Source organism: Achroia grisella, unplaced genomic scaffold (assembly GCF_030625045.1).
Source record: "Achroia grisella isolate CSIRO2021 unplaced genomic scaffold, CSIRO_AGI_Agris_v1 utg512, whole genome shotgun sequence".
Classification (NCBI taxonomy): domain Eukaryota; kingdom Metazoa; phylum Arthropoda; class Insecta; order Lepidoptera; family Pyralidae; genus Achroia; species Achroia grisella.
In genome coordinates, this window is record NW_026712906.1 from 930,102 (window position 1) to 945,364 (window position 15,263).

General features: G+C 34.8%; 1 protein-coding gene across 2 annotated transcripts in view; it reads right to left on the bottom strand.

The window, feature by feature from the left end:
* Positions 1-211: 211 nt before the first annotated feature.
* The window catches only part of LOC131846789 (sarcolemmal membrane-associated protein), a 28,744-nt gene continuing 13,692 nt past the window's right edge, over positions 212-15,263 (bottom strand). For both annotated transcript variants that reach the window (XM_059196186.1, XM_059196187.1), the window contains 10 exons: positions 12,713-12,847; positions 10,228-10,446; positions 9,868-10,017; positions 6,821-6,922; positions 5,693-5,845; positions 4,802-4,898; positions 4,198-4,293; positions 3,816-3,910; positions 3,447-3,653; positions 212-2,520 (listed from right to left, as the gene is read on the bottom strand). In XM_059196186.1, the coding sequence (XP_059052169.1) occupies positions 1,840-2,520; positions 3,447-3,653; positions 3,816-3,910; positions 4,198-4,293; positions 4,802-4,898; positions 5,693-5,845; positions 6,821-6,922; positions 9,868-10,017; positions 10,228-10,446; positions 12,713-12,847 (1,935 nt within the window). In that variant the 3' untranslated portion in view covers positions 212-1,839. The remainder of the gene's footprint in view (positions 2,521-3,446; positions 3,654-3,815; positions 3,911-4,197; positions 4,294-4,801; positions 4,899-5,692; positions 5,846-6,820; positions 6,923-9,867; positions 10,018-10,227; positions 10,447-12,712; positions 12,848-15,263) is intronic.

The following is a 15,263-nucleotide window of genomic DNA, read 5'->3' on the forward strand; positions in this document are numbered from 1 at the left end:
TTAATTTGTGTATGTCTGCGTCAGAGTCATTACAAGGCTATGCGTAACTACACTTGTTTTAGGAAAAACAACGCTTGTGTAACGCCTCCGAGTGAAATATATCCTATATATTATTCAGACAGAAAGCATCTAGACAGCTATCTTATCTGATAATAATTTAAGCGAAGGATAAAAGAAAATGCCGATATTTTTAAACAAATCAATATTATTTCCAATAAATTTATCAGTACATCCACATTGAATGTTATAGTAATTTTACTTTACAAAATACAACATAAAGTCTTCGACAGCTTGAAACTAAATATTAATACGATCTATTTACAGTAAGGTGGTTTAAACACAAAATAAAACATTGAATATAACAAAAATCAGTGCAACAATAAAATAATAAATATTTATAGATAGTGGACTTCAACGTGGTAAAGTTATAGTAATTCTACAAATATAATAAATTGTTAGTTATACAAGTTTGTTACAAAATTACCTATTGGGCATTAAATCACAGAGCTAAGCGATCAAGTTCAGACCGATACACACAACGCTCGCAGAAGACCACAAGACGAGACGGGAGGAGTCGCGCACCTCGCTAAACTAACGCATCCGATGTTCCGGCCTTTAACTACAGAGCTCAGCTTTTTGTCTAATCCCTCATTATTTATTATATGAGATATCCACATCCCATTACAATACAAAAACAAAACAACTGATTCGAGGCAATTTGTGAGTGGCACTTATGAACAACAAAACCATATCAAAAACCTTTATACGCAAAACCTCTAAACTAACCTCTGAGTACCGCTACGACAACTCAAAATTATAACGCTATATCAATCAAAAACATCAGAGCTGCACATTAAATGCGTACACAATAATATCGAAGGTCATCTAGGCTGGCTAATTGTAAATAAGAAAAAAAGAAAATGAACAAATTATCGATCATTGTTCAAAAAGTTTAACGTCGATTCTAAAAGACTAGAAAAATGCAAACGATTCGAAGAAAAACTGACAAGTTGTCGACGATCAAATGCCCACACATGAAAATCTGTACAATTGATATGTGTAGTCCGGGAAGCAATGCAAAAGCTTTCTGCGGCTCGCGAACAGCGCCATAACCTCAAACGAGTGAACACACTGAAATATCATCAATATCTAAATATTCAACAAGAGAATTGGGCTGAGTCTCTAACTCGTTCAGTTAAGAATTTCGATAGACCTCGTACAACAATAATTATCATAACTTAGGACAGTCGTTAGGCCTTAATATATAAAATTTACAGTTATTTATTATGGCAGATATCAACAATCAATTTAAATCTATCAAATATGATACTGACACTTTTTACAGAAACAATACTAGGGATATATACATGCTATAACAACGTTCACCGTCCCCGCGGCGTCGCGCCGCCACTTCCAACAATAAATGGCACTTTCGTTTCAAGCTCAATCTAGTATTATAACAATTTTCCATGTCCTCGATTCGCACCAGCCGCCGAATACAATCTATCACCGGACCGAGATCGTTCAATATATCGACGTCCGATCTATCATTATAACTATATAGGTACTAAATTACACTAATATTGAAACGCCCGAACCCTCGCCCGACAATTAAGCGCGCATATAATATTCGAATCGTTAAGGTACTGGCAGCGGGGCGGCTGGTACGAGTCGGTTCTGCCGAGATTACAAAATCGCTCGGGTATATTGGAAGAAGTCACGACTTATATAAGTTACAATATGTATAGTCGAAGAGAGTGAGCAATGAATCGGAACCGACGGCGCGTCCGAGGGAGGCGGCGGCTACGCATATCCGGGTGGGTCCCAGGTGGCCGTCCATCAGGAGATGTGCGGCAGCAGCAGGTAGTACAGTACTGCGGCGAGGAGTGGCACGCACAGTGCAGCCAGCTGCGACGCGGAGACGCGCGGCGGCGGCTTGCGTTGTAGTTGCGCAAGTTGTTCTGCGAGCCGCGCGCGCTCACCGCACACTTCCGCCCATCGCTCCTTCGCGCGGACTAACTCCTCCTCGAGGGCGTGCAACGACCCGTTTTGCAACGTCACTTGTAACCGCTGTTCGTCGTCAAGACGAATGAACTCGCTTGTCGCGCGCTCGCTCACTCCGCTCTCGTCTCTGTTGATCTCCGTGGACGCCGAATCGGTGTCGTCGTCGTCCTCGTCATCGAGCCGAAACATTTCGTCGATCTCGGCCGAGATCTGTCCCGCGTCCATTTTCTCTTCACTATCTTCGAGTTTTTGTAAGTCCTCGATTGACGGTGTGGTCTCGATCGCTCTGTCCGTGGTTTTCTTCTCTATGTCGATTACGGCCCGTTGTCGTTCGAGTAGCTGGTCCTTAGCCAGGAGATCGGCGCGCAATCTATCGACGACAGCGGTGAGGTCGTCGACTTCGGCGCGCGTCGGTCGGAACGCGAGTTGTGCCTGCATTTCTGCCGCGTTGGACGCCAACCGTTGAATCTCAGCGAGATTCGCTTCCTCCGCGACAGTCGAACGGGTCAATTGTGCCTGTAATGTGAATATTTGCTGAAAAAATGTTTCTTTATTGTGTGCCGTCGATCTGTAAAAAATGCCTACATCAGTGAAAAAAATAATTCTACGAATCAAATATATGTTATTTTTTTACATAGGAATAGTGATCCATTCATCAAAAGTTGTCATTTACCATCAGATGGACCACCAATTTCTATGTGATAGTCAATAGTGTAAAAAAGTTATATTTACGATGTGTAGTATAGTGTACGAAAACAAGACAGTGTATAATGTGCATTATATTGTCCAATAATAGTTGATTATCGTCAGTTGTCAGCCTATTCTATTTTCATAATGTGGTGACTACTGTATTTTTTATATATTAAATTTTCTATGCAGTGTGCAATCATATAATAAATATTCACTACCATATTTCACGCTACAACAATCAAAAGTACATTAATAAAGAAATCGTCACCTTTTTACATAAAATACTCTTATTATTTTATGTAAAAAGGTGATGTTCTATTTTAATAAATTAAAACTTTCTTTACTGGCTGTAAGTAAATGTTGAACATGCTCTTTATAAAGAAATAGCAAATACAATGTCTCCGTCAACTACTTTATATATGTACAACTATCATGGAAATAACAATCAATACACTACCTACAATAATATGTATATGAAATAGATAGGCATGGCAAGTGATGCGCGCGTACGTCGACGACGTCGAGTCGACCCGGCAAGCGACAGGATCATTCCCACTATTTTATTATTTAAGCCGGCTACCTAAAAGTAGCCGGCTCGCCGATTAAAAAACCGAAATGAAACTACACTGGGGTGGTTCACTAGAGCGGAATACCCGGGCATAGAGCTAAAGCTCGAGTCTCGAACCCGGCGGCCCGTAAGGGTCCGACGACTAGACTAGAATGGCAACAGGTGTAGTGGTAAGAGTATGGACCTGCAGGTCGAGGATCTTGGCGCGGGCGGCGGCGGCGTCGTCGCCGGCCGCGGCGGGGTCTGCGGCCGCGAGGAGCTCGTCGCGCACGGCCCGCAGCTGCTCGAGCTCGGCGAGCGCGCCGCCGAGCCGCGAGCGCAGCACCTTGATCTCCTCGTTGAGCCCGCTCATCACGCGCAGCACGTTCGCGTACTCCACGTTCGCTTTGTGCTGCCAAATACCGTGCCAATATTATACTTGCAACAGTAATAATAATCTATTTGCTTTCTCCACGAGAACATTAACATAATATAATGCACTGTTACATTTAAGCTTGTGAAATTTCCTGCTACATGCGTAGAAATGTTGTCTACATTTAATAAAACCACTTACCCCGGTATCTTTGTTGAGTGTCTCACTGAATGTGGAGTTAGCATTATTATCTGATTCTCCATCTACTGGACTCGGACACTCCTCGAGGCCACTTTCTGGATGATTGAAACATAACAAAATATCTGGTATATTTTGAAATTAATAGCAAAATCACTTATCTAAACACTAGAAGAATTTATAGGAATGTCCCAAAATCAATAAAAATATATATTTAGGGCACTTTAAATAACTGTAAAGAAAAAATAACTATAACGTATTCTGCCCAAAAAGTTATCTGAAATAGATACTTTATTGAAACTTACTACTATTTTTATAATAATACTTTTAATGTGTCCTATCAAATACTAATTAATAAATTATTACACAACGATTGGAACCATACCATGATTCAGGAGAGGCTGTTTCTCCTCGTCAGCTCCAGAATCGGGATCCCCTGATTTTTCTTCGCCGCTGCCACTGCCACTCTCCTCCGTGGTTTCTGTAAATGGGTAAAAAAATATTTTAACAAACAATAATATTCAAATATTTATCTAAAATGTATTTTATATATAGTATAAATATACAATTCAATTGAAAATTATATGTATTCATGTTTGTATACAAGTCACTTACTCAAATGATGACACAATTGATAGTTTACTGATATGTTGGTACTATATTGATTTCAATAAAATAAAAAGCAACTTCATTTTATACTATGTAATAAACAGTTAGATTTCTTTATTACATAGTATAAAATGAAGTTGACTTTTATTTTATTGACTTAAAATTATAAACAAAGATAATTCTAATTAAATATTATGGAATATTAATAAGATCGTAATAGTCACAGACAGCAGTTGGGTGCTTAAAATATTAATATAATGTAACTTTTCATTGCGGCAACATTTATAATAGTTTTCTTAATCTTAATATTCATACAATGGTGAAAATCAATTATAATATATCACTAACAAAGACATTTTAATGATTACTTAATTGCGTACCTTTTAAATCTGAATTATTATAAACGTTATTTTTCTTTAATATCAATTCGAATTCTTTGGCAGATTTTCCTTGCGCCGATACCGCCTTTATGCCAGCCTGGAAAGGAAAAAAATACAACTGTTTATTACAACAGCAAGAAACAATGATTAATATCTCAAGTGATTAAACAATGTATAAGCCAGCAACAAAGTGCTACGGTGTATAAAATATATGTTTTACCTAAATACATATTTATATCAACATACTATATCTATACTATATATAGATTTCCTATCCACTAAATAAGTAAATATTACAACCTCTTTACACGAACAATAATAGGATTTCTGTTTAGTTCAAACCTATAGAAATACTTCTCTTAGATCAGCTTTAATATTAACGAGATAGTACATTTTTATATGTGGATTACCCAATATCAGAATCATATTGTTAAGCGGCGGTTTTACTCCCCTGGACTACGGTGACAAGCGTCATATATCAGTAATTACGCTAACTATAATTGTTATTTTATAAAAAAAAGAATAGCTATGACAATAAATAGTCTTGATTAACAAAGACCATATCATCAGAAAATATTAATATGCATAATATAGGTGGGTACACACATAAAAAATGTGTAGGAAATTTGTTTCTCCTTCGTCTAATGTATAATAGTCTGCCTTTTTCCATAAAATATCATATAAATGGTAAATGGAAAACTGTATTTGTATCTTTTGATGTAGATAGTGTATATTTTTATAATCTAGTCTTACCTAGCGTTAAATACATTAGTATTATTTTAATTTTAGGCATACAAAGTGTTATATGAAATAGTTCTGTACCAAATTGCAAGCTTCTAGAAAAATACTCGTAGTCTGTTTTGTATGGTAATAAATAAATAAATATCTTACCATATTGAGTAAGTGCTGAGGCAGTAGTAGCTTGATATAGTCGGGCAACGCTCTCACGGCGTCGTCGAGCGTGCCGTCGCATTCGGCCTCCTGCAGTTTGTTGCTGTCTGTACTCAAGACCAACATTTTCGCTTCGCCGTTTTGTATCGAATACTGAAAATTTTGAGAAACAAATCGTATAATGAGTATATTTGCTGAATCGAATATATCAAAAAGTAAAGTTTAATTTTCGTACTAGAATATATTATCCAGTAACTGTAATCAGAGCTATATCTATTTAGAAATCTATTAATTAGCAATTAGAACCAGTAACGTGTGAGTATATTGTATTACATCTTCTTCAATTTTGTTTCTGATTTGTATATAAATTTCATCTATTTACAGTATTATTATTTTCTTGTATGTTTGCTGAAAGTAACGCAAATAAACGATATATTTATATCCATCTCAAGAAGAAGTTTCACATATTTGTATTAACATTTCAGTATAGTCAGCATGGTAGACTTTGTAAAGAGTAGTCTCTGTCTACCATTTCAGCTGCTAAGCAGCTTGATTTGTAAGCTGTGTTTAAGTTTAAAGGGTGAAAAAGGCACTCAAGAAGGGTTTCTAAACAACACTGAACATAAAGTAAATGTTTTATCTTTCTATCTTTTTAACATATAGAATTAGAACTTCGAAAATATTTCTTTTCTATTTTTGAGTCCTATATTAAATTATACCTACATTTTATTTATTTTTATTTATAATATTTTATTGTTTCAAAAACAAAAAGACATACAAAATTATATCCTTTATTTAATTGTTTTATTCAAATCATTCTATTCGAACATACAATAATGTTCTTCTAAAGTCCAATTAACTCTATATCACCATTCAATGTCCTTGGGATATAATTTCTCAATACAAAAATGCATTAAAATTTTATCGTGAAAAGGTATCATGGTATCCTGTTCAGGTTTCCTCAAGAGACCACAGCATGTAGTTAATTACATTTCTTAAGGGTCGGCCACGCGCACGTGACAGCCCTGGCCTTTCATGCGTCCATAGGCTACGACAACCGTTTACCATCAGATGAGTCGTATGCTTGTTTGCCAACATCGTAGCATAAAAAACTAAATCAGTACTTACCGTGAGCGGTAGATGGTTGCGGACGGCCTGCTCCCGTTCCTCAGCGGCGGTGATAGCTAGCCGCGCAGCGCACATTTTACGCTCGCATCGCGCTGCCAGCTTCTGCAAAGTAAATAACACCAAAACTAAAACATACAGTTACTAAAAAGAACTCCTTTGGTGGGATAGCACATTCACACACACCTTCCTTCCTATGTGTGTGAGTCTGCTGTGACCCATACAATCTGGATGCTATGATGTATAAATGATAAACCCGGACTGCTTACCAACTTGATTTAATGAATACACGATGCTTGAGTGTGGCCTGATGCTTTCTTGTGTGTATTTGGGTGTACTGCAGGGAAAATGGTATGACTGGGCTTTATATGGATGCGGAGCGGTGTAAAATGCTGACGGCTGTACGGTGCCGTACCGCACACTATGGGATCAATTCCTCAGACAGTCCAAACTTGTATTCATGAGAATTATTGTTTGCATCGCTCTACGTGTGTTTAACATGCAGATTTACAATCTAAATATTACAAAACAAATACTTTTATATAATGGACATCAAAACTATAGTGTACATTTACAAAAACAACGGCCTTAGTGGTTTAGTACGCAGACTTACTTTTAGTAGTCGCGGATCGATTCTCACACAAAATATTTCTATTTATGCTTTTATTATTATATATATAATTGTTATTATATAATTAACCGTAACACAAGGTCTCCTTAGCTTTGGCCTAGATATTTCTGTGAGAATTATCCAGGGTTATTATTATTCATTCTTTATACAAATTAAATAACCTTCCGAATTTAAAACATTCTCATGTAAATTATTCCGCTTGTTCATGTAGTTCGTCAAATGTAAGTTGTTCGTTTTACAGTTACACATGCATTTGTTATTTATGTGAGTATGTAGATATGAACATGTTTCGGTAATCCAGTCATACCGGATTTCTCATTAAAATTGTCGTTATCATACACATAGAGACGTGACAATTACAGTATAATAAATAATCACTGGAACCAAATACAATGATGAACAAAGGTCGTTTTAAAACAATACAGTTAATAATTGAAAGTAAACATTGCTCTTATGTAATTTACTAGTACCACTGTAGGACTGACAGTGATTTCTATTTATTATTTGCTATAGTTATTATACATCAGTGGTAGTAAATTATAATAAAATAGTTGCAGGCAAATATATACTTAATCATTATTGCATAGTATAAAACAAAGTCGCTGTCGCTGTCTGTCCGTCCCTATGTATGCTTAAATCTTTAAAACTACGCAACGGATTTAGAAGCGATTTTTTTATGGATTTCAAGAGGAGGGTTTATATGTATAATACATGTACAGCAATGCGAAGTTAGCTAGTTATATAACCAACCAATTTTTACCTCTATCAGTCAGTTTAGTTTTGATTATATTTCAAATGGAAAATACAAAAATAGATTTAATTGTCGATAAACTCGACATTAGACACTAGCGGCCTTATTACAAAAAGATAAACCTGGTTTAGCACTAGTAATAAACCATTCACCAATGTATTCCTTATTACAAAATGAAGTTTATCTCTAAATCGTGATTCGTCTATGGTCTAAAGTTAGACCTGCGATGCCCCTAGTTTAACAGTGGTCTAAATGCAAAAATACAAACCCTATTTTAAAAATTCTATTGTTAGTTGTAGTTTTTGAAAAATATTTTAACTAAATTAAAAATATATTAACTAAAAATATTTAAAGCAAATTTTACGATAATAAAAATATATAAAAGACGTTATTTGTTATTTTTTCACTCATTTGACTTTGAAATAGTCACCATTCGAACGATCCAATAAAAATATCTCGCCGTTCCTTTCCTCCGTATAGGACTCCTACTTGTAATTTAAAACTGATTTTCAGCCTAATAGTACATTAATAAATATTATATATTAATGAAATAGTTATAATGAAGACCTAGATAAATAGAAATAAATTTATTTTTAGTTTATACATTTTTCTTTGAACTAATATTATTTTTGATCTTTTCAGTTTTCTGGTAAAATGGAACGTAATTGTACGGTGACAGACATGAGTGACTGATTTCTGTATGGAATACATAATGAACGATTTAACTGTAGTACTAAGTAGTCCTCTGTTAGATCTGGATTCGTAATAATGTTAGGTTTATTCCAAGTATTAACTTTAGGAATGGTTTAAACCACGACCATTTAGACCACGTTTCGTCCGAGTTTTAACAGATTTTTTGTAATAAGACCGTAGAGGTCTACTGCTGTTTTACATAAGCTCAGGTAAATTGTCAAAGATGTTGTTCAATTTGATGAAATGTTACGAATGTAAATGAAATGTTTGTGTCTCATCTTCATTCATAACACCTTAATTTGACGGCCTCGGTGCTCTAATAGTTTAGCACCGCCTTACTTCCAATAGTCACCGGTTCGATTCCTCGCACGACACAAAATATTTATATTCATAACTATGATCGTTTGTATCGGTCTGGATGTTTTCTATGTATAATATGTACAGTGAACCCCCAGTTATCCGACAAACGTTTTGCAAGGCAGTGTCGGACCATCGAATTTGTCGGATTATAGAGTGCTGCCTAAGGGTCCCCTACAGTCCGGATTTTTTTACAAAAGCGTATCTTGTAATCCGACAAATTACAGATCCAGTAATAAGATTCTATGTTATATATGTATGTATGTATATGTACTCTGAAGTATATTGTCAAAAAAATATTCAATAACAAATAATAGACCATGAGGGATTACAAGGGGGCCCGGATTACCGCAGGTCCACTGTATGTTTTTATGAAAAAAGAAATATATCTATGTATTTGTATCAGTTATCCAGTACCCATAACACAAGCTTTAGCTAGCTTAATTCGGGTCTAGATGGCACAGTGTAAATTGTCCTGAGATTATTATACTAAATGACTCCGTAAATTACGACACACGTTGAAAAAGTGGGAGGAGGTCGACAAAGTGTGACATTTGACTATTTTGCATTTGATTTGGCTTTGTTCAATTACTAATGTAGGTCCGCAAGTTGACGTACCTGCAGCTCGGCGAGCGCGTTGTTGGCGGCGAGTCGCAGCGCGCAATTGTGCTGATGCAGCGCGGTGGCCTCGCGGTTGCGTCGCTCAAGCGATTCCTCCAACGCCAGCCGCTGCTCGTGCGCCACGCGGAGACTCTCCTGCGCCACTTCCTGTAAACATTCATCACGTTTTTATGCAATTGGAACGGCAAACAATCTGACGGCCCGTCTAATGGTAAGGGGCAGGCTATTAATAATGAGGATTATTAACATTTATGAGTCCCCAAACAATCAAACAAGTGTCGTCTCCGTCCTTGTAAGTAATTATTGGTCTTATGGATACTGATGCTAATATTATTATAAAATGTATACTGTATTCACCTGATAGTTCCTCTTATCGCTGAGTAACTGCGCGACGTTTTGCGCATCTGGCTGCTTGCCCACCGAGAGCATCGTCTCCAGGGTGTGAACACGCATCAGCAGCCGCTGCTCGCCAACGAACAGCTCCCACGACGCCTGCGCCTCGGAGCGTGTCCGCTCCACGAACTCGCGTAACGTCCGCAATCGACTCTCCAATGACGCCTCGCGTTGTATCGCTTCCTGATTATAAATATGTTTATATTAATTAGAAATGTTTTTTATTCGGTCTCGGTGGTCTAGCGGGTTAGCATACCGCCTTACTTCCGATGGTCGCGGGTCCGATTTCTTTCACGGTACAAACATTTGATGAGTAAGATTGTCTATATTGTTCTGGTTATTTTCTATATGTATTTACAAAAAATAGTATCTATGTATTTATATCAGTTATCTAGCACACAAGCTCTTCTTAGCTTTGGACTAGATAGCGGTGTTTGAGTGTCCTGCAGTATTATAACTATTTACCTATTTTTTATATTACCCTTTTTATACATTAGAATGGCAAACATGCTGAGGTATCCACGAACATAGTACGAACGAAGATGTCTTTTTAGAAATTTGACTTAGGTACATAGTTCAGATAAAATGTTTTTTATTTTGTTTCATTTTCAAACTTACTAATTTAACAAGCATCGTACACGTTAATATTATTACTAACACAGCTTATTACAAAAACTCATGGTAATAACTGAAATAAAATTTGCAATGTTACGTTTACACTTTCGTCCTTATTTTTTTTTAATATTACAATAGAAAAATTGAATATCCGAGAGATTATACAATCTCAAATGATATCGTAATATTAATGGGTAATATTATGATAAAAGGGTACAGATGGATAGTCAGCTAAGAGTGTTACCTAATTAATAAGAAAATTATCTTAATAATATTATAAAAGTTTGTGAGTATGGATGTATTGATGGATATTTGTTACACTTTCACGCAAAAACTACTGGATTTTGATGAAAGTTTACAGTAATATAACTCATATGTACATCAGAATAATACATAGGCTATAAGTTTCATACAGATGAAACCACGGGCACAGCTATTTAACCTAATAGCAATATATTGAAAAATATATTAACACTGACGGTAACAAATGTTGGATTAATTTAGATCAGTGGCGCGTCGCCACGGACAGAATTGGCACCGTTGCTACGACATTTTTTTTACAATAAACTAACAATTCAGTTGAAATTACTAGAATAACATTTATTCTTACTAGTACAATCGAATAATTAATACTAAGAATTCATTTATATAAATCGAATGAATGCAATCCGACGGCCTATATGATGGCAAGTGGCAATCAACGCCTACATACATGAACCGCACCACACATCATTGCTGGCAATACACTATGTAGTGTCGACCGCCAAACTATCCCCCCTCTAAAGACATTCTTGTCTCATTTCTGGAGAATTCACTTATGGGCTAACTAAGTCAACATTATTCTCATCCACTTCCACCAATCCATATCCATCCACACAAATAACTACTCATGCGTTACCATTCCAGCGGAATGGTATTCCGCTGGACTAAGACGTCAGACCTTCAGATCTTCAGATTATATAAAATTCACACATCAAACTGTTTGGAGTCTGAGTGATAAAAGATAGATGATTCTTTATATGGTACAGAAAACAGTTTTCAAAACGATTCAACTTCCAAGTATAATAAATATGTGATATGTCTAATGGGTCAGTGGTGATCAGTTGTGTTCATTCCTAGGATGTTAAAAGACGCAGAAACCAAGGGACCGAAACTACCAGTGCAAGAAAAGGAAATTCCAAAATAAACCCTTATACTACGTCGCCTAATAGCAGTATTCTATAGTAGAACTGAGCATATTTAATTTATAAACAATATACTGAAACAAAAAAATGTGTTTCTAATTGTACAGGCAAGGTTTTCGTAGTAGACTTTAATAATATATTAGCAAAGTTAATGGCAAAAACCGACTACAGAGCCTTGAACCCCTCTGCCGCGTGCCTCGTGCTTCTCAGACTTATTACCAAACAGGAAGCCCTAACTACCAGAAAATGCCAGAATTAGTACATTCAAAAGTTGCAATAAGGGGCTATTCGAATCAACACTCCAATAGACTGTTGCTATTGTAGTAAAAACAATATAACATGCCTTCACTGCAAATTGAATAAACGCATGACAAACTTTGGCCTGTGATTAACAACAATCAACAGATTATGCCTAGGCGAAGAGGAAACGACATTACACATCCTATGTAGCCCACTCATGCCTGTACGAAATATCTCCTTAAGAAAGTACACACTCAATCCTGAGGAGATAAAACCAATCGCTCCAAAGAACATCCTTTTATTGTTGTCCTTGAAAAGTCTAAGTAGCAAACTTTAAAATAGTTTAAACATTATAAACTGTGCAAAATTAATGTACAAACAAAACTAAAGTAAATAATTACACTTGTTACCTGTACAAAACTGTTTAATTGGTAAAGTTCCTTGAGGTGCAGCGGTGTGGTCATGGTGGGATTGAATGAGAGTTTCGCCTCCTTTCCATCGGGGTGATACAACTTGAGGAGGGCCACAACTGGAGGAAACGTGTTCTATAAATTAAAAAGCACCAATTAATTAATACGTATGTAAGCATTATCTGTCATATCACAACAGGTCTTGATAACCAAATTTTTTGTCAATAATTGATATCACTAATCACAATAGATTAAAATAAATTATTTTCTTAATTTTACAAAATGTAAGATGAGGAAATATAAAAATAATAATAACTTTCTTACGAAAATAGCCCATATCTACTAAAACATCAGTGGTAACATCTAAAGAGTTTGTTTTATTTTATATTACTTTGAAGTAACGAACAAAATAAGAGAGACGTGACATGCAACAGGAGTGTAAATTTCATCGTTCAAAAAATAAATAAAAAATGAAGCTATAGTAAATAATTTATTATTAATTTAATCTCTAGATTTATATGTCTAGTAAGTAATTTTTTTTTAATATAATTATAAACAGACACGATTCTGTTTTCATTTGTCTAAATGAATATTCGTACTAAGAAGTATATTTTTAGCAAAGATGTGTGGCTTAAAAATCTTGTAGATATACTAGAAACAAAATAAGAACTTCGTAGTATTTCCATCCAAAAATAGAAAAGATCATCAAAAATATATCACAATAAAAATCAAGGTAGTAATATTACGTTAAAAAGGTGAAGACTGTTCAAGATAAATTGATACACCTACTACTATTTAATTCCTTATTAACAGAATTAATAAAATTAATCTCAGCTTTTAATTTTGAATAAGAATATGACTGATATAGCATATATGTAATTTGTTTTTTTGTAATGTAAGTTTAAAATCTTTTAGGTAAAGGAATAATTGCTGCAAATCATAAACTTAAACTTACTTACCTCAAAATTAATAATTTAATAGAATTATATAATTATTACTTCTATCTAATTGGACATATACCCTTATATACATACAAACAGTTTTCGACATAAAAACATATTAAACAATCAATTTCTGAAAACGTGAATCATAATACAGTAAAAATATACTACGAATACATCGATATCATATTGTACAACCACAAAATTGTATTGATTCAATCATTGAGGTTAAAAATACCATACAAGTACTAATTTAAACGTTTATAACTTCTGACTTTGAATCTTGAAGTTTATTTATCCTTGATTAACATGTATTGAGCATCGTATAAAAATATATTATACTAGCTGACCCCGCAAACGTTGTTTTGCCATATAAATTAAAATCGCTATTAAAAAATTGGGGTTCATGCTAGAAGGGTGAAAATTTAGGGTTGTATGTATTTTTCAATCCTAAATAATAATAAAATGAAAATAAAACATTATGTCGAAATAATAAAAAATATATATTTAGGCTTACCACTTAGGGGTATAAAAAATAGATAGTAGCCGATTCTCAGACCAACTGAATATGCATATAAAATTTCATAAAAATCGATGAAGCCATTTGAAAGGAGTATAGTAACTAACATTGTGACACGAGAATTTTATATATAAGATTTAGCCATTTTTATTATACATTCATAAACTTGAATTATTTTACTGTGAATATTATTTTCCCGAATTCCAATTAATTTATGTACCTGGAATATTCAGTTTACTCGTTAATGATACCAATATTATTAATAATCCATGGAGTTATATGTGTATTATGTATTAAAAATTAATATATTTTTATGTGACTGAAAAGGTTTGCGTTTAAGTTTAAGGCAAGAATTTATAAGTACCAACTATCACCTATACATGAACAGAACCATGAATATCACGTCATCATGTGATACCGGTACCGGTACCACAACTGTGATTTCATTGCCAGATATATGGCATCCTTTATGCCGAAACAAAGCTTAAAACAAGCTGCTTAGAATTTAGATCAGGTGAACCGTGAAACAGTGACGGCTTCGACAAATTTACCTCGATAATAGTAAACAGTATCGTAATTTCCGTAACATTTATGAAATTTACACATCGAAGAATTTTAAGTAAAGAATAATTTTGACTGATTAATAATAGACAAAAATGTTGAAGTATGTGGTCATTTTTCAATGTTTGTAATATTATATTTTTATACACAATCATAAGGTAATGCAGCTAAGAAATTTTTGGCATGTCAATTTTAAACATAAAACACACAGGTAAAATAAAATAAAGTTATGCATAGGGTTCATTAAACTGTGCGGACGTGATGGGAACTGTAATATTACAAATGCAAACGCCATGACAAAATTGACAAATGCAGGCAATATAGACACAAGAATATCAGCGCAGTAGGGTTTGCAATGCAGTAGAATGATTCTTATTATATATCTATATTATAGAATTAAGTGGGGATATATATACTAGGCTAAAACATAGAATGACACACATTTAATCCGGAACATTCCCCAAAAAACAGTTGAAATATCGAAAAATTTTATTCAATTTTCATTCCAAACTAATTGTACAATTACACG